Source organism: Rissa tridactyla, chromosome Z (assembly GCF_028500815.1).
Source record: "Rissa tridactyla isolate bRisTri1 chromosome Z, bRisTri1.patW.cur.20221130, whole genome shotgun sequence".
Lineage (NCBI taxonomy): Eukaryota > Metazoa > Chordata > Aves > Charadriiformes > Laridae > Rissa > Rissa tridactyla.
The window spans coordinates 75,018,954-75,044,241 of NC_071497.1; the positions used below are offsets into that span (position 1 = coordinate 75,018,954).

Consider the following 25,288-nt stretch of genomic DNA (forward strand, 5'->3'; position numbering starts at 1 on the left):
TCCCCGCCCCGGCCTGCACCACGTGGGAAGGGGTGTGGGGGCGTGGGAGGGGGAGGTGTTTAAAGGGGACGCGGCCATTTGCTATTAGTTCCCGCCCCGGCGGGGCGGGGGAGCGGCCGGCCGGCAGCAAGCGCCTCCCGTGGGACCAGTTCCTCTCCTCACGCTGGCCGAGCACCGAGGGGGCAGGAAGGCAGAAACGCGGCTTCCGCGGGGGCCCTGCCCGCTCCACAGGGCCAGCACAGGGGTGGGCAGCGCTGAGGGGTAGGCGCCGGCGAGGCCAGGCCTTCTACTAACTGCCTGCCCCGCGCTGAGGGGCTGCGGGAGGGGAGCCTGAGTGCTGCAGGGGAACCCTGAAAAAAAACCCCAAAGTCATGAGTAAAATGGTAGTTTTCTTTCGCAGCGGTTCCTCGATGTCGTTGGGAGCCGCGCCCGAGGAGCGCCCTGAGGGTGTGCGATGGCGGCGGCTTTGCATAGCGAAACCGCAGCGCCGGGCGGCTGTTGAGGAAAGCGCCGGTTCCCCTTTCTGCCGGCGGGCGATGGGGGTTCGCCTTCCTCCGGCGGGGCTCCCCTCGGGGCAGATCTGAAGCGCTGGGGGCTGAAGGCTAAAACAATCCCGTCTCCTGTTTTAAACAACTCCTTAAAAAAAAAAAAAAAAAAAAAAAACACCAAACACTCCTTGAAAATATAATTTAACAATCTTGCCTATTTCTATAGCACATGCTCCATCCCGAGTGCCCCGCTGATGCTGTCTTCTATGTGAGGACTCGAGGAGGCTGAACAAGTTGGTCTAAACAAGTGTGCAGCAGCCGCAGAGGTAAAGCCAACTGACACCTCTGTGGAGAGGAGGTGGGGAAGGGTCCTCCGCCCCGAGCTTTGTGGAAGGAGAAGACAGCACTCTGCAAACTGCAATGGGGCAAGCGTGCTGTCGGAGCACGAGTGGGTTCGTGTTGTGTCTTCAAGTGTTAACTGTGTGAGCCTCTGCTTTCTCTTTCAGCTTGCGATGAGATTTATTAACACTAAAATATTACCATAGTCGTATAGCCCCCTTCCTGTACCAAAACGGGGCCTACAGGAGAGATAAGAAGGGACTGTATCAGGGAGTGTAATGATAGGATGAGGGGTAATGGTTTCAAACTGAAAGAGGGGAGATTTAGATTAGATATTAGGAAGAAATTCTTTACTGTGAGGGTGGTGAGACTCTGGAACAGGTTGCCCAGGGAAGCTGTGGCTGCCCCATCCCTGGAGGTGTTCAAGGCCAGGCTGGATGGGGCTTTGAGCAGCCTGGTCTGGTGGGAGGTGTCCCTGCCCAGGGCAGGGGGGTTGGAACTAGATGAGCTTTAAGGTCCCTTCTAGTCAGAACCATTCTATGACTTCACACAAAACTAAGGCAGACTGTTACTGTTTGCTTATCACTGTTGTGACATACTGCTCACCTAATTCCTTAACCCCAGCCTGAAATATAAGAGTTAATAAATAAAGTAGTAATGAACTGCATATAATGTTCACCTTTTTGTCAACTTCACTATCTGAATCACTGGCAGATGAGCGTGATGACACAAGTTCCTTTGATTTAGGCATTCTTGGAAGAGAAAAATAACAGGTCATGTAGTTGTGCTGTAAGGATGGCAGAGTGCCAGTGCTTCAGGTACCCTTTACCAATTTAAAGTAGATCTTTTCTTGTTGTTATCACCTCTAGACCTGTGCTTTTGCTATCATGACGATGCAAGCTTTTTGTAAAAAGTGCAAGCAAACTGTGAGAAATAGGAAGTGGACTCTAGTCCCAATCCGAGCTTCCAGATAAAGCTGTTGTTAGTACAGGTGAAGTGGGGTGGTGGCTGATTGGCCTATGTAGTTTCAAGAATAAACACCTGTTAATAAAGTTTTTAAAATCAAAAGTCTTACGCTTTTTTAAATGCCAAAGATCCCTCTTTGTTAACCTCGGCCATCACATTTCAAGACGGGATATTTCCCTGAAGTCAGCATGAGCAGCTGCAAGTCCTAAGCAGTGCTTCTGAAAAAATACCAAAGGGGCATGGGTAAAGAGATTTTTAGAAGGGATCCGTAAGATCTGTCCAGCCCTCACCATGATTTGAGGTAAACTTTTTTCACTTTCCTGCAGGAAAGCAGGAAGTTACAGAAATTAGAAGTGCACTCTTTTAACTAGTTCTAGGAAATGGGCTGTTTCATAATGTTATTTATTTTGCAAAATGAAAAGAAAAATAAAAAAATATACAGTTTTTACTATATGCCTGGCCTTTGGAAAACAAAACCATGGTTGTTTATACAGAATCAACACACAGTAAATCACATGCATGCAAATACAGTAATTATCACCCCTGTGCAAATATCAGGCTTGTCAAGCCATTTAATTGTGGCAGATGAACAGATGATCTTTTAATACTTAATGCTTAACTTCAAAAAAAAAAAAAAAAGAAAATAGCTATTCCACACAATAGTCTCCACATGAGGAATATTAATTTGAAAAAAACACAGCCGTTCTTTTCAAGGCTTTTACTAACTTTTCATATTAGAATAGTAATAGCAGTTCAGGCCTTTATAATCCCTGTATGCTTTGCTTTCTTATAGGTCAAGGCCTGGTACACAAAAGAATGCTAAGGTTTTAGGAGCATCATATTCAAATCAACAATTCTTTATGCACTTTTAATGAAGTCCTTCAGCCTTTAAATAAATTGAAATGACTAAAAACCAGAGATTTTTCTCCTGGATCTTAATGAGTTAATTTCTCCCACCTGCAGTATGTCCTCCAAAGCAAGGACCAAGTTTCTTTTTACGGATGAATTCCCAAGTAACAGGTCAGTAAGGGGAAGGGAGTGTTTGCTAAAACTGGGAATTTCGTGTTCTGTTTTTCAGTAATGGCAGGTTTCTTTGAGAATTATTCTGGTCATTGAGTACAGTGCTGTTGGAGCTTTTTTGGTAAATTACCCTTACTATATTTTATTCTATCTAAAAAGAAGAAAGAAAAAAATCTGGCTTTAGAAAAGTGGAAAAGTTAGAAAAAGAGCCTTCATTTTTCCAAGGTAAATTTCATGTTACCTTCTGAGTGAGCCATCTGTCCCCCCAAGGGGCATAGTTCACTTTCTGAGCTCTGAAAATAGTTTTTTGTAATGGGTTTGTTCCTCATCAGATACTTTGTTTCTATAGCTGCCTTAAAAGGCTTTAATTTTTTCTAGTTACTGCCTGAGTGCTTCATTTTATGTTACTTGTGTCTTTGAGAAGAATGTTGAAGCAGTAGCTTTTTCTTCAAAGATACATTTTAGCATGCAGATTTGAACAGGAATGCAGAAAAATATACGCTCATGCTTCTGATTGCATAGCATTTACTAACTGCAGTTGTTGGCCCCTCTAGTTACAAATAGTAGAGCTAGTGGGAAACGTGTTTTGGGCCAAGCAGAATGAGGGACAGCTCTTTGAACTTTTATTATTCAGTACTTACTAGTTTAAAAGGTGGATGAAGAAATCAGCTGAGGAAGGGAAGGTTAGCCTATAATATGAACACTAATTTTATTGAAGTGTAAGGAAAGAAAGATGAAGGGATACTGCCAGGTAGTATTTTTGCTTGTTTACTGTAAGTGGTTTGTTTTCGTGTGTGCATATGATGTGTAATTAGAGTTTGCATTAAAACTTGCATAATTTTCTATTATTCCTGGGTTTGGGTGCTGGGTTTATTTATGTTGCAATTTGGTATTCTAGATACTGATAACTTCCATTTGTGGTTTAATAAATTACTTTTATTTATTTTATTAACGCTTCTGTTGTTATGGTCACTGTTTTAAGCCCTGTTGTTAAAAGGTAACACTTTTTTGTTTTAATCACTTAAAATCTTGGTGAAAACATCGGATCTTTGGCTTCACTGCTCAAAAAATGTAATTTCACTTGAAGAAAGTTGATAAGCTGATGAATGTCTTGTCCCTGTGGCTATCTGAAATAATTTTCAGGTGCGAAGATACCGTTGGACTCATACTGATTTTAAACATTTTCCTATCTAGGGCTTTTACAAAGAGAGCACTAAGTATTAAATTACCTCGTCGGGAAATCAAAGTGCAGCTTTTGTTAGCAAGGTCTTTACGGTGTGGGAAAACTTCAGTCCTCTGCTACATCTGCCCTGCCCTCTGGTGGGCACGCAAAGGCCAGCGGAGAGGCTGGTTTTAAATAAACTGGAAGGTTGCCTCTTACCTCTACCTGCTACGAAAACAAACAAACAAACAAACGTCTACGTTTGCTCACTTTTAGTGGTTTACAGAGAAGGTGCAAAACATTTAGAGTTTTCCCCGTTGTGTTTCAACTATGGTTTTGCAGTCCAGTGGTAGCAGCAGCGATGTGCGTCTCGTACATTAATAAATAATAATAAATAAATAGTGGGACTGATGACACTCCAAGTTATACGGGGCTTTCTTCTTCTCAACATATTTTGGAGATCTGCTTTTGTATAGATTTAATGAAAGTCAAGGATTTGTTTTTCTGAATCCTAGCTTGCCATTTTTGTCTGCGATTATTTTGTGTTAAAAGAGAAGCCGCTGCCCAAGTGTTGCCATGCCATCCAAGGAGTCGCGCACGCACCACCTGAGTCTGTCACTGCTTGCACCAGGGTCCCTTTGCCACAGGCGACCCCCATGATTTTTGGTCTGGGGTCTTCCTTATTGGAGTCTTTTTCTGTGCCCAGGCAGGCCGGCTGTTGACTGCTCTTACTTTGTCGATGTGCAGTCTCTGCTGACGGGTGTCGCCTCCTTATCTCCTGGTTTGCGCTTCTTGTGCAGCTGAGCTCGCTGTCAGAACGTGGGAAACTGAAAAGTCCCCGACTTGGGAAAAACACTGCCAAAATATCAGTGTGTTATTGACATTTTCCTCATACTATAAGACTAAACACAGCACTGTACCAGCTACTAGGAAAATTACTAAGAAAATTAACTCTATTGCAGCCTAAAGGCTTCAGCAAATCTGGCTACTTATGCTAAGTCAAGCTAGGCAAACAGCATACATCACACCATTTTATAACCCTAGGTAATTTATTCTAATTAAAACTTACTTATTTAAGATAAACAACTAATAGCTTGCAACACATTTAACTTTGCACAAATAGAGTAGTTGTATTATTTAATCCCAAATTAAAGTTTTGCATTCCATTGTATGTTTTCTTTCTGGAAATTCTTGGCTGTTCTTCTGTAATTCTTCTGTAATCTTAAGAGGAACAGAGATAGCGAATTTTCTTTTTCATATTTAAAAAAAAATGTTTTGAATGTTTCGATAAAACTTTTCTGCCTTTCTCCCTCTGCTGTATGATTTGCTCTTTATCACTTCATTTATTTTCCTTCCAGTTAAGGATAGAGAAATCAGTGAAGTTCAAAATGCCCTAAAGGATCTAATCTGAATTTATTACTGTTTCATTTTGAAGCAAATCTGATACACATGTCTTAGAGAGATGCAATCTTGTTTTATAACCCACTGAGGTTTTTTAAGTATAGACTATGAATCTGATCCTGCGAGCCAGTAGTAACATAAATAGATGTTATGCAATGGTGCACAAAGTCACCGGGAAGCATCAGGTTCTTATTAGGAAACTGCTGAGGGAAAGACTTGTATAATACCACTGGGTTTTCTTCCAAGAAAATGGTAAACCTTCTTAATTTATTTTTTTTTGGTCACACTTAGTAAGTGTGACTTTTCATAAAGTATGTTGTAATCTTTTCAAAGCGATATGTGCACTGAAGACTGAATATGCAAAATTCACCCAGAAAAGTAATCTGAAACTTCTGCTTAAATTGCAGCTAAATTGGGCTGCCAAATGGGAGCTTATGCTCAGACATGCCCAGCTTATGCAGGGCTCAAATCACAAGATACAGGGTGGAATATTTGAATTAGAACTACTAGCAATTATGCAGATGAAAGAATTTATAAAACCTAAGACAGAAACTGTATTGTGAATAAGAAAGCTTTTTTTTCCCCTCAGCTTGTAGAGCCAAAGCTTGAAAAGAGGATAAATATTCCAAGTTTACCTCATCAATGAAGAAGGAATAGGCAGTTGCAGACCTACACGCTTGCAAAATATAGTTTTAGGAGTATAGTGTTAAAAGGTGCGTGAACATCTGTGTGTTTATATAGATGCTTGTATTTTTAATGATGTGCATTTAATACAGTATATTTATCAGTATATTGGAAGGTTTATGACTGAAAAAACTTGAAAGACAGTGGAACAAAGAAAACTTCCATTTCCTTTTTGTCCAATACCATGATCCAGTGGTCCAATTATGAACACTTTTTAATAAAAGTGAGGAGAGTATAGATATCTCCCATTTACGTATCCTGAGTCCATTGAGGTTCTCGTGGCAGAGGTCATACCCTGTTAAGTTTTTCTATAGATTTGTGTAGAGCCCTCTCCCAAAGTACTCTTGTATATAACTACAGTATTAGGGCTTTTGTTTTTATAAGCAATAGCAATTAAATGTCTTCACCTAATAGCTTCTTTCTTCACAGAAAAACACTTTGAGTGCAAGCATACCACAGGGGTTGGAAATTCATTCCGTTTCCTATGCAGGTTTCTTTTCCTATTGTGCTTGATTAGGATAAGAATGAACAAGAGGTACAGTACTATTTAGTTCCTATGCAAAACTAATAATAAAGATGAACAAATTATGTTTAGTGAATGGGCAAGGGTGTTTGGCATCTTAAGGAGCTGTACTTCATATACAGCTGCAATAATGTAAGTTTTAGATGAGAAATTACTCTCCTCTTCTCATTTGTTTTATGAACAGCAATATCTTTGTTGATGTCTTACTGCTTAAGACGACCACATGTGCTTTTGTGATGACTGTGAGAGATCCGAAGCGTGGAACAGTAACGGAAGATTGGCGACGAGGATTGTAAACACACTCAAGTGACTTGCACATGGGGTGCTGGGAAACACACATATCACACTAATTGTTTAGTCTTACATGCTTGCCAAGTAGAACATCTGCACTTAGATAACATAGGCCTGTGATGGATGTAGAGGAACCTTATCAAATGTGCCTGAGATTACTGTCCTGCTATTGTAGAAGATCAAAGCACAGCAGAAAACTACGCCTGCTTGAATCCTTGAAATATAGGCGAGAGCAGCAGGTTTGGACACTCTCTCCCTGTCTCACTAACAAGGACTCTTTTCCTCTGCAGTACCTGCGTTCCTGCTTGCGTGCCTCTGCCTGGGTGCTTCTTTGGAGATTCCCTGGTCCACAAGGTATCGAGATTAAATTTGTTCTTTGCCTTTCACCCGTGGTTTTGTGGTTGTTCCTGCATCCTGCCTGTGTTGGCTCACACACTAAGCAGGGGTGTTTTGAGTAGATGTGGCTTATGGAAAACAAATACTTCTAAAATGATCACTTTGTGCTTAATCCATAAGTGTTTTATAAGTCTTGATTAGTTTATGAAAAATGCACATCACAGCGCAGGCAAAGTACACAAATGAGGTGCAAGTATTTAAGGACTTAAGTGTTGCTTTGTTCAGAGCTTTGAGCAGCACCTGCTGCTCAGAGGGAAGGATCGCCTCGAGGTGGGAGAGTCATGGGGAACAGGTGCAAATCCACCCACTTGGAAAGGGAGTTTACTGTGCTGGTTGCGGTTTTTAGGAGCAACCTGATGGACTGCTGCTGCCTAGAAACTTCACATGAATGGGCCTTATGCGGGTGAAGGCTTTACTTCACGTGTGCTATAAGCACATGGGAGCTACTGCAGAATTAATTTGTGGACATGGATCAGCTGTGGTGTCTGACAGGTCAGATGATGGGCTTCAGTTGGGCGACAGCAGCATCGCTCCTCAGGTGCGCGGCTGTGGTGGGGCAGCTGTGGGCCTGGATGAACCTGGACGCTGGTTTCAAGGGCAGACAAGTCCTGGGTCTTGTTGTAAACTCTGCACGAGAGCACTAACTGCAGCTGCTGCCTTCGAGCTCCCAGGCCTTGCAAGAGTGATAACTAGGTTGCTGCTGTGAACGTCAGGCTCCAGCTTGGGAAAGCCAGTAAACACCAGCCTGCGCAGTACGGGTGTGGGGGAGAAACGCGGGCAGGCGGCAGGGCCCTGCTTCACCGGCAGTTCTGCTGCTGGAACTGTGGTGTATGTGCCTTTGCAGCCAAGAATGAGAAACCCACCCTGTCTTTGCAGTATGAATCCACGGGCCGGGGTGAGGAACCGGCGGTAATGGCGGGAGGGCGGCCAGCCGTGGCGCCGGGGCCTCAGGACGAGGGACTACAGCTCCCAGCAGCCTTTGCACATCCCGCGCATGCGCAGGCGAGGCAGCTCGCGTAAAGCTCGTCCCCGCCGCTTCTGCGGGCATGGGGCGGACTACAACTCCCGGCGGCCCTTTCGCACATCCCGCGCATGCTCACGGGGCCGGGCCGGCCGCAGTTCGCCGTTGTCGCCGTAGGTGGGTGGGTGGGGGGAAGGGAGCGAGCGCGGCGGCGGCGAGGAGGAGGGAGGGGGGGGGTGAGAGTTGAGAGTTCAGCCGCCGCTGTCGCAGCCAGCTCGGACTCATGATTCCCATATGCCCGGTAGTTTCGTTCACCTATGGTGAGTAACGGCGCTCGGTGTGTGTCTGTGTGTCCATGCGCGGGGGGGAGGGCGATGCGGCCCGGTCGCGGCGGCGGCTGCAGGGCGGGGGCGGGTGGGGGCGGTTGTTCCTAAGGTGCCGTGTCTGACCTGGCGCTCCTGCGCTCTTTCTGTTCCTTGTCTGTCTGTCCCCTTCCCCCCCACCCCCCCCCTTCCACCCCCCGCCTCCTCCCTCCCTCCCCCCCCTCCTGCCGGGCCTCCTGTCATGGCCCCGACCGCCGCTGCCGCTGCCTCTTGGTTATCGTCGCCACAGTGCCCAGCCGGCTGGGAGAAGATGCCAAAATGGCCACCGGCAACTACTTTGGATTCACCCATAGCGGGGCTGCTGCCCAGTATAGGTAACCACCGCGCTCCGGCTCCGCCCCTCCCGCTGTCCGGGCCCGCAGCCCCCGGCTTCCCCTCCGGCACCGTGCCCCTGATCGGGATCTGCCGGCCCCGCGGGGGGAGGGATCGGGACTGCGCCCCTAACCCCGCGGGGCTCTCAGCGGCACCCCGCTCCTCCGGGCCGGTCGTGCCTGGGAGCCTGCTGCTTGTCCGCCCCGCCCGCCGGTGTGTTTTCTTATCCTCCCTCCGTCCCCGGTGGTGTGAGGGTGGGGAGGTGGAGCTGGGCACCAGGGAGGAGGAGAATCGGCGGCAGCATCAGGTCCCGAGGCCCTTAAATTAAAATGGCCACTTGCAGTCAACACCACCAGCGAGTTACCGCCTGCCGCCCCCGGGCCCTGCTCCTCCCTCAGCTTCAGGGAAGATGGGGCTCGCCCCCCAGGTCTTTGCCCCGACTTATGTCCGTGTGGGAGGACAGAATCCTTTTTGACATAGGTTAAAATTATATGAACCCAACCTATGGGAACCTGTATGGATAAGGGGGGGAGCTGAAGCACCAGAAAATACAGGGAAAGCAATGTTATAATCAATGTCTCTAAGAAAGTAGAGAAGGTACTTTCAGGGCCAGGCACCTTTTAAAAAGATTTCCTACTTTGATATCCACTTGATGGCTTATAGTGGAGCTTGGGGACCTGTAACTGTACATATCATATAGACATGCTGCTATCTTTGTACCTTTGTAGTTTTTGTGCATCCAAATTGTGTATCAGAATGTTGAAAAGTAATTGGTACCCTCTATTGTCTCACTTTTTCTGAAATCAGATTACTTAATTTGGCAAAAAAAAGATATAATTGGGAACATCTTCACATTTTTGGCTTGTATTGGAGTAGTACCTTAAGGTCCACATTTGAATCTATGTTATTCATTTCATAAATCTGTAATTAAGAACTCCTTAACTCATAGGTCTTGGTTAATGGGAAAAACAGAAGAATAAAGCAAATATATGAGGGGTTATTAACAAACGAACACAGATGTGTGCTGCTGTTAAGTAGCTAATAAAAATTGCATACCTGACATAGTTTCAGGAATATAAGGTTTTATGGAGGTCTTGGAATGACTCCCAATCTATTCTTTCTATCTATTTTTTTCCTGGACGTGGACATAAAGTACATTACATTTCATTTACTCCAATGTTTAATAGTTAAAGGAGAGGATTAAACTTAGCTAGTCTTCTAGTTCTTTTAAGATGAGGTGTTTGCAGTATGTTTATGTTTTACTTGACAGTTATAGTGAAATTTGAAACTAGGTTGTCTTGGGGTATGCAGGAGTTTCTCGATTATTTTTTTTTGTAAGTAAGTACATTATCTTTAAGTGAATATTTAACTGAGATTCATATGTGTGCAGTTTTAAAGTGGAGGTGAATTTTGAAAATTATTATTCCTTTTATTGTGGAGCTGAGGTGGTCTCTAGGCTTACGAACCTGAACAATTCATTTGAAATTTTCATTTGAATTGCAATATAAAAGTGTATAGTTGGAATAACATTCAAGTTCAAAACTTGTCTTCCTAGTTAATCCTAAATGTGTTCTTGAGCAAATGGAAAAACTGATTGAAAGAAGCTTTTTCCTTTGCTATCATAAGTGCTAGTTACTATTTCATTTGCTATCAGTAAAAGACTCTACATTCTAAAAATGTAATTGGTATGTTTACCACATTTGAAAGTGAAGAGACACAGCAATCAGTGTTAAAGCGGTCCTTTCTTAAGAATTAATTTAATATTTTGAGGAGAAAACACAGGAGTCACTTAAAATGTCTAAAAGAGATCTTACCTTCATTAAGCGGACTTGGCAGGTGCTTAGTAGCTTGTTTAGAGAGTGCTACAAAATGTATATTCTACTCCAGTATATTTGAGAAAGAAATGGTCGTGGCAGGGGGAGATAGTAAAAGATTTAATATTGCAACAAGTCTTCTAAGATTGTTACCAGTATTTGAAGTAACAGTTTATACAATAATAAAATTCTTACATTCGTAGAAACCAGGATAATAGATAAACAAATGGATGTTTGTCTGCATAGTTAATACATAGGTCAGCTTCATAAATCTACCAAAAAGTATCTCAAAGTATGAAACTGTTAAAACCTCAGCTGGAAACATGCAGGAAAAAAAAACCCCAAACTTTGCATCATGAAAGGGAGAGTCTAAACGGTTTCTGATAAATAATTTCAAAGAATATTATAGAGTAGACTACTTCAGTTGGAAGGGACCTACAATGATCACCTAGTCCAACTGCCTGACCACTTCAGGGCTGACCAAAAGTTAAAGCGTGTTGTTAAGGGCATTGTCCAAATGTCTCTGAAACACAGACAATCTTAAGGCATTGACCAGCTCTCTAGGAAACCTGTTCCAGTGTGTGACCACCTTCTCAGTAAAGAAATTCTTCCTAATGTCCAGTCTAAACCTCCCCTGATGCAGCTTTGAGACATTCCCATGTGTCCTGTCACTGGATCCCAAGGAGGAGAGCTCAGCACCTCCCTTTCCACGTCCCCTCCTCTCTCCTCTCATCCAGATGATTGATGAATATGTGGAGCAAGACTGGACCCAGTACTGACCCCTGGGGAGCACCGCTAGTTACAGCCTCCAACTAGACTGTGCCCCTGATCACAACCTTTTGAGCTCTGCCAGTCAGCCATTCTCAATCCACTTCACTGTCTGCTCACACTTCCTAAGCTTACCTATGAGGACCTTAAGGGAGACTGTCAAAAGCCTTGCTGAAGTCGAGGTAGACAACATTCACTGCTCTCCCTTCATCTACCCAGCCAGTCATACCATTCTAGAAGGCTATCAGATTGGTCAAGCATGATTTGTCCTTGGTGAATGTGTGTTGACTACTCCGGATAACCTTCTACATACTTAGAGGTGACATCCAGAATGAGCTGTTCCATCACCTTTCCAGGAGTGGAGGTGAGGCTGACTGGCCTGTAGTTTCCCAGGTCGTCCTTCTTGCCCTTTTTGAAGACTGGAATGACGTTGGCTTTCCTCCAGTCTTCAGGCACCTCTCTTGTTCTCCGTGACCTTTCAAACATGATGGAGATTGGGTTCGCAATAACATCTGCTAGCTCCCTCGGCACTCGTGGGTGCATCCCATCAGGGCCCATGGATTTGTGGATGTTGAGTTTGCCTAGATGATTTCTAAGCCGATCATCCTTGACCAGGGGAGAGTCTTCTTTTTCCAAACTCTCTTCTTACCTCCAGGGTCTGGAATTCCTGAGGGCCAGCCTTAGCAGTAAAGACTGAACTCAGTAACTCTGCCTTCTCTGCATCCTCCATCACCAGGGCACCCACCTTATTCAGCAGCGGGCCTACATTTTCCCTGGTCTTCCTTTTGCTACTGATGTACTTGAAGAAGCCTTTCTTGTTGTCCTTGACAGCCCTTGTCAGGTTTAATTCCCTCATTGCATCCCTGCATACTCTGACAACGTTCCTGTATTCCTCTCAAGTGTCCAGTCCCTTTTTCCATGTTCTGAAAAATTCCTTCTTCCATTTGAGTTTTTCCAGAAGCTTGTTGCTCATCCATGCAGGTTTCCTTCCTCCTTTGCTTGATTTCTTACTCATAGGGATGCACTGATCTTGAGCTTGGAGGTAAAGATGCTTAAATATTAACCAACTGTCTTGGACCCCCTACCTTCCAGAGCCTTAACCCATGGGGTTCCTCCAAGTAGGTCTTTGAAGAGGCCAGTCAGCTCCTCTGAAGCCCAGGGTTGTAATTCTGCTTTTTGCCCTGCTTCTTCCATACAGGATCCTGAACTCCACCATCTCATGGTCACTGCAGCCAAGGCCACCCCCGACCTTCACATCCCCAATTAGTCCTTCTTTTGTTAGCACAAGGTCCAGCAGCACAACTCTCCACTTGCATCAAAAAATTACCATCAGTGCTCTGCAGAAGCCTCCTGGACTGTGTGTGCCTGGCTGTGTTGCCTTTCCAGCAAATATCTGGGTGGTTGAAGCACTCCATGAGAACCAGGGCCTGTGATTGTGAGGCTATTTGCAGCTGTCTGTAGAAGGCTTCATGAATTTCCTCTTCTTGATCTGGTAATCTGTATGTCTATGACAGTATTCTAATTTGCATTAAAATTAGTGGAGGGGCAACATGTTGCAACTGTTGGATTCAAGGAAATAGCTTCTTTAAGTCAACAACTGAAAAGATGATGAAGCTATTGTTGGCATAGACATCATTGCGTCTTCCAGTGATTGTAGTTTATGTGTGGCCATGGTGGATCATTTAAATACTCTCCCATCCTTCACATGAAGGATAAATTAAAATTTGTCCAAGGAATATAGTCTTAAGATTAAGTACTGGTATTTGAAGCAGTTAAAAAGGCCAGATTGGTAGCTGCTCAGGTGTTGGATCTTGGATTTGGGAACTTTGTGAGTACCCTGTGCAGGAGTTGGTAATATATTTACTGTTGTAACAGTGTAACCAGTATGGTTCCCTGAATTGGCTAGATGAGAAAGGAAATAGATGTCTGTCTTTATTAGTTCATAAATACTAGTTTTCATAAAGCGCATTCATAATCTTAACTCGTTTCATATTTAATCAAAGGCAGCAAAAGAGCTAAGTGCCCTTTAAACCTGTAAATAATGGATTAGAAGTTTTCTTATTCCTTTCAGTGTTGTCACTGCAAAAAACTTCCTGCTGCCCGCTCATTCAAAATTCTTTGTGTCCACTACCCGGTAATAATACCATGACTTAATGAGGGTAGCATTAGATTATGCAAATACCGATACAGGAAATTTTTCTGACTATTGCAATACATTTACAATGTGTGCTTTCTGCTGGTGGTGGTATTAGGGCCTAAGGTTATAGACCTGCATGCAATCAAACGTCATCTGTCACTTATTTAAGTAACTGTATTCATTCACCTATTTAGGAGCCTGAAACAAATGTGCAATTTGATTATACTAGTCTTCTTTTCTTTGTGTGTGTGTGCCCTGTACGTCACCTGAACCACTGTGCGTCTGTTCAGTTTGAGACGAAGAACCTAATATTGCTTGTCTTTCATGTGTAAAAAATATTAGTATTTCTGATTCAGTACTGGAGAGAGGCATAGTTATGCTTTTATTCTAAAGTTGGCTGACTGGAATGTGGGAATGCTGGTGGAGAGATAGGGGCTTTGAGAAATCTTTGGACAGACAAGTGTGCAAATGTGGTAGTCGTGTGTTAAGATTTTGGTTTCTGTTAAAAACACAATCTTTTAAGTGTCTGAGTTTCATCTTAGTGATATTTTTACCACGTCCCTGCTCTAATGAGACAGGTCACAGGTGGGAGATTCTTGGGTAGTTAGGAGTGTTTTGTTAAGTTTGAATTGCCCTCAAGTAGTGTGAATATTACAAAGTGTGGCGAGCCTTCACAGACAAATGCAATTCTAGCAGTTTAAGTCCAGAGCACACCACAGTACCTGTGAGTTTATGGTAAGATGCAATCTTCTAGGCAGCCATATGGAAGTGAACTCTTGCAATTATAGCTGGTTTGGCATGCAAGTGCAATCCGTGATGTTACAGGATATTTGAGGCTGGTGCAGAACGGCAAAGGAAGGTGAAGTGCTGTGGATGGATACATTGGCTATTGAGAATTGTTTAGGGGTGGAGTGTTTTTTTTCACATTTGCTAATACTTCTAATAAACTTCACTTTTGTCTTCAGTCCCTGCCCCAGTTACCTCCCCAGCCAGCAACTAGGACCACACAGCCGCTTGCTCACCCCACATTCTCCCCAGAAGGGTGGGGAGAAGAGGCAGAAAAGGAGAGGAAACTGAAATAAACAAGTTTATGTGTTGAGATAAAGAACAGTTTAATAGAACAATAACAGAAAAGGAAAATAACAATGATACTAATAATAATGACAGGAGTCACTCTCACCACCCGGTGAATTGGCACTGTCCTGAGCAGTGATGGTGAGTACCCATTCCCCGGGCAACCCCCATTTATGCACGTCTATGGTATGGAATATGACATTGGCCATTCCATCATTCTGTCTAGGCTCCTTCTCAGCTTCTATAGGAAGCTGAAAAAAGTTCTTGAAAAATAGAACCAGCACCTGGCAACAACTAAACCAGTATGCATTACTGACATTCCTTTCATACCAAATCTGAAACACAGCACCGCTAGAAAGAAAATTAACTCTGTTTTATCTGAAATCAGGACACCTCTTGTTCAACTAGATACTGTTTTCAAAAGTACTCAGTCTTTCAGAGACGTTAGGGCTGTAATCCACACAGACCTACTAGCCCAAGCTTGAAGTATCACTAAATATAATTCAGACTTGAACTAGTGGATGACAGGAAGAAAAGGACAATACTTAGCAGGACTTATGGCTCATTCTGAAGGGAAACGTACTACTAGTCTTAAACTTACGTTGAGAAAAACATGTGTTCATCTTACAGTATTGCGTTATACACATCCCATGCGAAAATGCATGGGAAATGAAAGTAATCATAGTTTTCTCATAGGATGAATCTACCTATATTATAGTATAAAAACTCCAAATGCTTGCTTTCTGCAAATTTTATGCCCATGCTGTCTTGAGTTGCTTTATATATTAAAGTATATGCATTTTTAGTAAGAGACTTCACTGAATATGATAGAGCTGTGTGGTGCTGATTGTCTTTTGTTCAGCCAATGTTACATCTTAAGTGCTCTCCTAAACATGCTGTTCTAGCTTACTTAATGTATACAAGAAGCCTCCAGTAAGCTACTGCCATTTATAAAAAGATTTTGATGGACCTATTTTCAAATCAGTGAGGTCCCACTCTCAAAGGAGGTATGCCAACATTAGAAAGGCAGTAAGGGGCTCTGGGTTTGTTAACATGGGCTGTATGCCAGCATTGCAGTTGACTAATGATGGGGAGACAGAGGAGGTGGTGGTAATTGAGTAGAAAAGGTGCCTCACTAATCAGAGGAGCCTTTGTCATTTTTAGGAAGGCAATCTGCCAACTAGGTGAAATTTGTAGCAGGCTCATGTCTTTAGGAACCAAGCACTTGGGGAAGCTTTTCTCTTAATGGTATAGTTATGCCCTTTGTAGTTGTAACCTCGAAATGGATCGATGGTTGTAGGCCTAACTCTGAAGTGTTAAATTACGTGTAAAATTTTGTCTCCTACTAAAATGCCACAATGGTAGGTTAAAGTGTAGTTGCATTATTGTTACTAGAAAAGCAAAGTACTAGTTGAAGGCAGGAAATACAGAATGTTTTAAGGATTGAATACAATTTTCCATACTAGTGAAGTTCATTTCCTTTTATAGAGAACTTGCATTTTGTAGAGATTTAGCATTTTTTCTGTTTAACGTATTCACCCTCACCAAGTTTGCTGATGACACAAAACTAGGAGGAGTGGCTGCTACACAGGAGGGTTGCGCTGACATTGAGAGGGACCTCAGCAGGCTGGAGAAATGGGCTGCCAGCAACCTCATGAAGTTCAACAAGGACAAGTGCAAAGTCCTGCCCCTGGGGAGGAACAACCCCTTGCACCGAGATGCGCTGGGGATCATCCAGCTGGGAAGCAGCTTGGCAGAAAGGGACCTGGGGGGTCCTGGTGGACACCCAAGCGGAACAGGAGCCAGCAGTGTGCCCTTGCAGCAGGGAAGGCAAATGGCGTGCTGGCCTGCATCTGACAAAGTATTGCCAGCAGATCCTTCCCCTCTAACTCAGCACTGGTGAGGCCACACGTGGAGTGCTGTGTCCAGTTCTGGGCTCCCCAGTACGAGAGAGACTGGACATACTGGGGAGAGTCCAATAAAGGCCCACAAGGCCTTTGAAGGGACTGAAGCATCTCTTCTATGAGCAAAGGCTGGGAGAGCTGGGACTGTCTAGCCTGAAGAAGAGAAGGCTGAGGGGGGATCTTCTTAATGTCTGTAAGTACCTGAAGAAAGGATGCAAAGGGGACCGAGCCAGGGTTTTTTCAGCGGTGCCCGGTGACAGGACCAGAGGCAATGGGCACAAACTGCAACACAGGAGGTTCCCTCTGCACATCAGGGAACACTTTTTTACTGTGACTGAGCACTGGCACAGGTTTCCCAGGGAACTTGTGGAGTCTCCATCCCTGGAGATATTCCAAAGCTGTCTGGACACAGTCCTAGGCAGCGGCTCAAGCTGCTTGAGCAGGGGGGCTGAACCAGATGACCTCCAGAGGTCCCTTCCAACCTCAACCGTTCTCTGATTCTGTGATTTTGACAGGGAAGATGTTTGTAGTTGGTACTTTTTCAGGCAAATGTAGCGTCTCAAGCTCGGTTCTTTTTGTCTTGTATATTATCATTGTGGACATGGATGTTGACTAGACTTGAATAAAATCCATGTTTTGATGATGAAGAAAGCAGTACAGGCAATGGGCTGTCCGTTGTGTGAGTAAAGGAAAGCAGATACGGAGCACATATTGCATCACTGTAGAGACGCTTGCAGTTATATTGCGATGTACGGTGAGGAAAACACTGCGGAATTTAATTGGATTTAAATCAGGTTGTGAGACTGTATGCGAAGATTAACAAAGCAGCAAGGGTGTACTGAAAACATGAGGATGTTAATCTCAGAGGTGAGTTATTGATAGTATATGCTTTAGATATCTAATAGCAATCAGTATTTTTTTGTTTGTAATGGTATGGTGCAAGGATGTTTTTAGAAACAAGGAAGAGGAAGGGAAAGTAAAAATTGCTACAAAGCGCCGTCTTTCTCAGGCCTTATGTAGTTAAACCGTAGCATGTGTTACTCGGAGCTGCTGAAATTTAACAATTCAAGACGGGATTGCACATTTGCATGCCTTCAGGCCTCTCCTTGGATTCTTAGTGAATTGCGTTACAAACAATGTTTGTTTCACAAGATTGTAATTATAGGAAATAAAAGTTTTCATTAAAGTTCCAAAAAAACATATTTGGTCTTCATCCGGATTTTATGCCCGTAGTGAGTGACAGGCTGTAGAGAAACAGAAGTGAAGCCACTTCTAAAGTACAGCTTACTGTAGTGTGATATTTCATTTCACCATTTTGTGCTGTTTATTGTCAAGTGTGTTTAGGAGGAGAAAAGCTCGCTTTATTATTATTTTCTAGTTATTATTATATTATTTTTGCTTTGCCCAGGTTCCGTTAACACACTTGAAACTTCATCTGACCAGTTATTCAGTAGTGCCCCTTCCCAGGTTAGGATCTGGAGCAGCAGCAGATTCTAGTGCCCCTCAGTTTTTTTAGAGTCAGGTCATACTTGTCTCAGTTTTCACAGCCCTGAAAGAAAAACTACAAAACTGTATTTTTTGCTATTCTGCTACTAACAGAATAATCTTTGAAACCTTGAGAAATCTGGCAGTTAGGTCTCTACGAATATGGTCTCCTTCATGCTAAAATTTTCAAATGTTCTTAAAAGTTAGAATTCAAGAAATAAGTCTTAATTAGTGGGGATTTTTTGGTTCAAAACATTTGTATTTTTAAAATTATTTTAAGAGTAGCTCAAATGTTATGCTAAGCTAGCCTGAAAATCACTTCTTTAAATGAAAAAAAAAAACCTGCAAGAACTATATTTTACAAAAAGAAATGCATGCTGGTGTTTTCATACAACTTGGACAAACGTAAGTGTTCAGGCTAGATTTTTTCCTGGCTAAGCATCTACGTGGAATTATGCATTTTTTTAAAGCCGTACTATAGCTTAATAGATTTTGTGGTGTAGAATCGGGCAGGGAGATCTTCATAATTCTTTGATGCCTCGGTGTTTCCGAGTGGAGACTTTGCAAATGAGAAAGAGATTTTTACACGTTATACTGTTTCAGAATCATAGTACTGAGTATACGCAGCTACGTCAAATGTTGATACGGTGAAAGCAGCTGCGGTGTTGGCCTTATGTCCAGCTTGCAAAGTACCAGGGCAAAACAGGCACCTGTCTTGGGAAAACACACTTTCACTTAATGAACAGCAATGTGGACAAAGCTAATTTTTGCTGTGTCCTTTGCTCTGGGATGAGTTCTGCAAGATCGTGAGCCAGTGTGTTCCTTCACACCCCAGAAAATCAGACTGACGTGGAGCTGGAGATGAGTGTGGAGAGAGATACATGGTCACAGCTCACTGCAGTCAGTCTTGCTAGTAGGTTTAATACCGTGATGGTATTTCATAATACATGGCACTTGTTCTGATACTAATGCCTCGGAAACGTTAGTATTTCCCATCATTAGTGTCAGAAGAAGTTAGAATAGGCGTTATTCAAAGATTTAAGTCAAAGATATTTTACAAAAAATACTTACCTCGTGCACTGTAATACAATAATTGGGAATAAAGAATTAATTGTCTGGATCTTGAGGTTACTTAGGATGTGGAAGATGAGGGCAAGCTAATTATACGCTGGGGCGTAAAACTTCTGAACAGAAGGAAGCTTATTTGGGAGGAGGAAGCAAAGAGCAGGGGGAAATAGCGATATGCATGTAGTAGTTTAAAGCAGGTAGGGAGAGACTGGAAATGACCTTGTGTGCTTGACTGAAACATCTACAGAACCTGGAGCAGAACAATTGAGTGCAACATGTAGACTGTAAACTGGCTCTGACTGGGATAGTGAAAATGCAGTGAAACAGAAATTTGAGCTGGAAGACGAGCATCTAAGAATTTGTGTTGTTCTTAGAAAATGGAAATCAAAGTCAGCGTGGTGGGGAAGCACTGTTACCATTATGAGCAGCTAAAGAAGCAGGTGTCGTATGAATAAAACACATTCTGTTGGAATGAAAATTTCTGGTGGAAGAGGTAATATCATAGCACTACAGCAGAGTAAGAGTACTATTTGAAGCTGCCAAGTCCTTCACCCGTAAGTTCTTAAACCAAAGAATGATGTTTATTTTGATAGTAAATTAAAACACTGTAAGAATTGTAATATGAAGTTACATTGAATTGAATGGTCACAAACTGGGTTTGCCTTAAGTAAATGTGGGTCTAGAGCTCATCTGCTTTTGAAACCAAAGCTTTTATAAACTAAGGAAAAAATTATTGACAGTGCGGGTGCTCAAACACTGGAACAGATTGTCTAGAGCAGTCTTGCAGCGTCCATTCTTGGAGGTGACGGGAACCTGACTGGACAAAGCCCTGAGAAACTTCATGTAACTTCAAAATTAGCTGATTTGAGCACTGGGTTAGAAGAGATGACCTCCAAGTCTTTGGTCGAACCTAAGTTGTTCTGCGATTTGTAAGCTTCACCTAGTTAATAAAGCCAATTGGACTGAGTATTTTTTCATATAAAGAGAGCTGGAATTCACTGAACACAAAGATGCTAATAGCGGTATTAAAATTTACTTTGCGGGAGAGAAGAATTGACCTACAAATAAAACTGGCTGTTACCTGGTCAATGCGTTAGCTTCTCTGCCTGCTGTGCTGCAGTACCTGTTTGCATGTCCTTAGCCCACAGAACAGACGGAGTAATTTGGTTCAACTTTTTCCCACTCTCTTAGGAGATTAAGCTAAACTGAATTACTTTGTTGTGGTGAAGAACGTGCCTGTGGTTTGTTACCGTAGCTCAGCTGACATACTGTATTTCATTGTTGCTTTAATAACTTGATCACGTGCCTAGATCTTTTGGACTCTTATTTATTGGGCCTAAGTTGAAATACTTGATGTGGAGCAGTACGGAAAATTGTTACTTAAGGTAGAGATTAGTAAAAGAATAGTGTAGAAGGAGCTGGTGGAGGTGGTTAGTAGAATTAGGAGAGTGATCATTAAATAGGAGTAATTGCAGTGGAGTTCCCTAGGGATTGGTTCTGAGTCTTCCTTCGTATTTATATTAGTATGGCATGTCATGATATTTGATGCAAGGGAAATATTGTCAATGCATGGGTAACTTTACAAGAAGCTGCTTTGAGGAAGCTAGGCTGTTTGGATAAAAAGCACTGTCTGGAGCAGAGTGGGTCGAAACTTCATCTGAACTGATGCATGCAGTTCTTGCCATCTGCAGTCAAGAAAGAAGAATAGGTAATACTAGGATAGGCACACAGATGAACTGCAAGAAAGATTAGTAGAATAAGGAGTCTGGCAAAATAATCTAGGAGGAGGTAAGTTCATCTCAGCAAATGTGATGAGGCATGTCATGGTTTAGCCTCAGATGGCAACAAAGAACCACATGCCGCTCGCTTGGGCCTTCCCAATACGGGAAGAATCAGAAGAAAAAGGCAAAACTCTTGGGTTGAGACAATGGCAGTGTAACAGAACAGCAAAGGGAACAAGAAAAAAAAGAACAACAATAACACAGATAGAGGAATATACAAACATGATTATGGAACTGCTGCTCACCGACTGGACCCGGCACACCGGCGGCTTCCTGCCCCCTCATCCACCGTTGGTCCCTCTTCACCTTTCCATTCCATTACCACCAGTGAGTTGGCATATAACGATGGTGCGCTTTGTACAAACTTCTGCCACATAGGCCTTGTGCATTGGACTTCATCGGGGTCTGTGGGTCTGTCTGCATTGTCCAAGTCATAATAAATCATCTCCCACATGGCTAATTCTCTCAAGTACGGGATACCTCTTTCCGTGATAGCCCACTTGCTTGGGTGGCATACATCTTCACTGAAGGGGTACCTCTCCCTCATGCCTGACAGGAGTCTTTTCCAGAGGCTGAGGGCTTGGGTCTTCTTTCCAATTGCCTTGTCAATACCGCCTTCCCTAGACAGGGATCCCAGCTGCCTGGCTTTCCTACCCTCTAATTCCAGGCTACTGGCCCCGTTATCCCAGCACCGGAGCAGCCAGGTGACAATGCTCACCTGAAAGTCAGCTAAAATCTTTCCGCATATCCCGCAGCTCACTTAAGGATAGGGATCGGGTAATTATCTCTGGTCCTGCCTCTTCCTCCTGTTCTCGTGATGGCCCTGGTTTGTCATCATCTCTTACTAAGCGAACTGGTTTCTTCGTGTACTTCTTCTTCTGTACGGGGGCAACTGCCACTGGCACGGGTTGGTTTCCTGGTTCAGACACGGTGTCTGTCGCAGGGGTTGGAGTAGCTGCAGTGACTGCCGCAGGGGTTGCAGTACCCGCAGTGCCTGTCGGTCTGGTTTACATGTCTTCCTGCTGAGGGTGCCGCGTAACACTGAGCAGTGCCTGGGAGATACCGGCCAGGGCCCAGCACAGTGCGGGGAGTTGTGCCTCTCTAGCATAGCCACAGCATTTTCCCTTCGGATATTCTACTACTCTATCAGGGTCCTGTAATTGTTCAGGGGTGAAGTCCCAGACCATGGGAGGTGAGAAGTTCTCTAGGTACCTGCCCATGCTCTCCCACATGCCGTGCCACCCCTGACTATCCAGCCTCGGGGCAGATCTCTGGGCGGTAGTCTTAAATGGTTGTTTAACCCAAAGCAAGGTCTGGAACACATTCAGGAGACATAACACTAGGAACGTGCTGGTTTGAGCATCCCAAAGATATTCAGAATTCTCAAAAGCTGTGGTACCTGGCCTGAATGAGAAAAGGGAGGCAAAAGAGCTGGGGAAGGTGTCCCCCCCAGCTTCCCCCACAGACTGGGTGTAATTATTAATAAGTTCTGAGAGACGGTGCCCAATGTATGGACAGGACAGCAATACCACATAAATGCCCCAAAGTAACTCTCTAACAAGTGATGTTATCATCTCATAAGCCGATATTGCACAGGACAGTAGAATGATAATCCTCATCCTTCTCCCAGAAGTAACAAAAATCATCGCAGGGAGTACATAAGCCATATAGGAATTTACATAACACAGCCCTGAGAACAAACCAAGCAACATGGTGACCAGCGACTATTTACTTAACAAAATAAACACATACAACACATTCGCTTGTTCAAGCTCTGGTTGGATTCTATCATTATCTGAACCCTTTGAGCCCCACGTTGGGTGCCAAAAAGGACTGTTGTGGTTCAGCCTCAGACGGCAACAGAGAACCATGTGCCACTCTCTCGGGCCTTCCCAATATGGGAAGAATCAGAAGAAAAAGGCAAAACTCTTGGGTTGAGACAAAGGCAGTGTAACAGAACAGCAAAGGGAACAAGAAAAAAACCAACAACAATAACACGGACAGAGGAATATAGAAACACGATTAAGGAGGAACCGCCACTCACTGATGGACCCGGGATGCCCCAGCCCGCTCCAAGCCGTGGCTTCCTGCCCCCGCCCCTGGCAGCTCAGGGTGGGCATGGCTCACATGGCATGGAATACCTGTGTCCTGGGGAGAATTAACTCTGTCCCCGCCAGAACCAGGACAAGGCACTAATCGCCAAACAAGGATAAAAACTCTTGTAAGTTAAATGAAGAAGTTGGCACAAAAATCACTTTATGTAAATTAATTACATGAAAGTGTCCGGTCATATTAATGTTAAAAGGTTTTCAGTAAGAGCACAGGGAAAAAAAGGAATGTCATAAATTTAGAAAAGATGTCACCATGAATTTCTGTAACATAATGTAACATAACTTTTAAAAAGGAAGAAGCAGTCAATTCTAGGATATTTTGCTTTCAGTCTTGCAAACTCGATCACTAGCTCTGCATGATGTTGCAGAAGCAAGGGGAACAGGTTTGCTAAAGTAAACATGGTCATAGAACTGTATTAGCCTTAGAAATCAAATGATTTGGGCTGTTAATTCTATACCATGATAAGGAATTTTGATACAAAAATAGCACAGAAGAAATTAAACTGTCTGTACCAGAATCTTGTTAATAGTCCTGCTGATAAGGATCATAATCTCTTCACAATATTAAATACTGAAAGCCGTCAGGTAGCTTTAATTATGTATATTCTGAGAACAAAAGCATTTCATTTGATAAACTAACTGGTACTGCTACTTCATAGTGTATTGTGAGCACTGTATCCTGTTTTGTAATTGTAATATAAGCACAGTTTCATGAAACTTGGAAAAGCCAAGTTAATGCTTCCTGGACAGGTCCCTTTTTTTTCTCCACTTCCCATTTTTTTCTGTTTCTCTGCATATAACTTACATGGGTTAAGGCACTCCGCAGACTTTTTTTGTAAGCTCCAATGTTCCTAACATTTTCACCATGTTAGGAAACAAGGCCAGAAAAAAAAATCTCATTGTTGTCTGCTAGATTAATAAGTTAAATCAGTGCACTGAATAGCTTGAAGTGGATGGAATAGGATGGCATAGCCAGGTTCAGTTTATGAGAGGAGGCGAGAATAAGAGTGGGGATAGGGTGGTGCAAGACTTTCCTTCACGTCATTGGATTGTTGATATGTTCAGCTGCAGTGTGCTGTTTTCTCAATTTAATGTGTTTTTGGGAGATATATATGATAATGATAATTACCTCATAATTTGTGAATATTTTACACTTCTGTACTGTTAGTTACATAGGTAATGCAGCCTAATTTTGTAGACTGTCATTCACTTTTACCATCCTAAAATAGTCTTTCTGAATTTTCTGATGGAGTCCAATTTCTCACCTTAAACTGACAAAACAGAGAATCTTTCTATGGAAGTCAAGTAGGAGGAATCGTTTCAAGCAGTTGCGGGAGCTACACCAAAGTGTTTTAGGTCTTTTCCTTCTACTGTTATGCTAAGAAATTTAAAATAAAATGAAGTGTAATTGTGAGTGCAGCTCACAACTGAATTTAATTTGGATGGAATGCAAGTGGTCTTTTACGCAATCAGGGGCCTATGAAGGGAAGAAGGTGGAGTCCAGGCATGGAAGTCCAATAGTAATAATTTCTTTGTTTCTGCTGCAAGAATGTTTTGGGTTTTTCGTATATTGAAGTGAATGGGTTCTGCTGTAATTAAAATGACAAAATCATTTTTTTTCTAAAAACAAATACAAATCAAGAAAATTTACTAAAGACAAGGGAGTTATGGAAATGTCTTTTGCAAAATAATAGTAGGTATAGTTAAAAGGTGCTTTGTTTCTGGCAGTTATGTCAGAAAGAATATTGCAGACTTCAGGAAAATATACTGTAACTTGTTCATTTTTGTTTTGAGCATAACCATACTGCAATTCCATTGTGACACTGAGTATGTTTGCATCGAGTGAGATTTCATTTTTCTGTTTTCTTCTGAAAAACAGGGGGTACTACTTCCTTGATAGGCATGGGGTTGGTTTTGAATTATCTTTTAGTAGTGCTATGGAGATATGAAACCCTGTAGAGATTCTTAAGTATTACCGAACAACAGTGCAGGAACTGTACTAAAAAATTCAGAATAATCACTCAATCCTCACTTCTTATCATTGTTCCAGATAGTGATATTTTGCCCAGTTCTCTTTATTTGTTTAAAAATAAAAATAAATATTCTAAGCTTCTAATCATAATGCGCAGTTACACATCAATATAGGACAACATAATCCGCAGTTACACATTAGTATCGGCAGTAATATTAGTTTCTGTTCAAATAATTAGACCTTTGAAG

At 42.9% G+C, this 25,288-nt stretch overlaps 1 protein-coding gene and 1 non-coding gene across 7 annotated transcripts in view; both read left to right on the plus strand.

Moving 5' to 3' along the window:
- The first annotated feature begins 8,484 nt into the window (after positions 1-8,484).
- ZFR (zinc finger RNA binding protein) overlaps positions 8,485-25,288 on the plus strand; it is a 50,260-nt gene continuing 33,456 nt past the window's right edge. For 4 of the 6 annotated variants that reach the window (XR_008463706.1, XR_008463707.1, XR_008463708.1 and 1 more), the window contains exons 1-2: positions 8,485-8,551; positions 8,844-8,928. Coding sequence is in view for 2 of the 6 variants with exons in the window: in XM_054184908.1 (XP_054040883.1) it covers positions 8,515-8,551; positions 8,844-8,928 (122 nt within the window). In the remaining 4 variants the exon portion in view is untranslated. The remainder of the gene's footprint in view (positions 8,552-8,843; positions 8,929-25,288) is intronic. The other 2 variants (XM_054184908.1, XM_054184909.1) reach the window with 1 other exon arrangement.
- LOC128903135 (small nucleolar RNA SNORA66) lies at positions 23,400-23,536 on the plus strand. Its single transcript, XR_008464026.1, has one exon. It is a non-coding gene; the product is annotated as a small nucleolar RNA SNORA66 (small nucleolar RNA).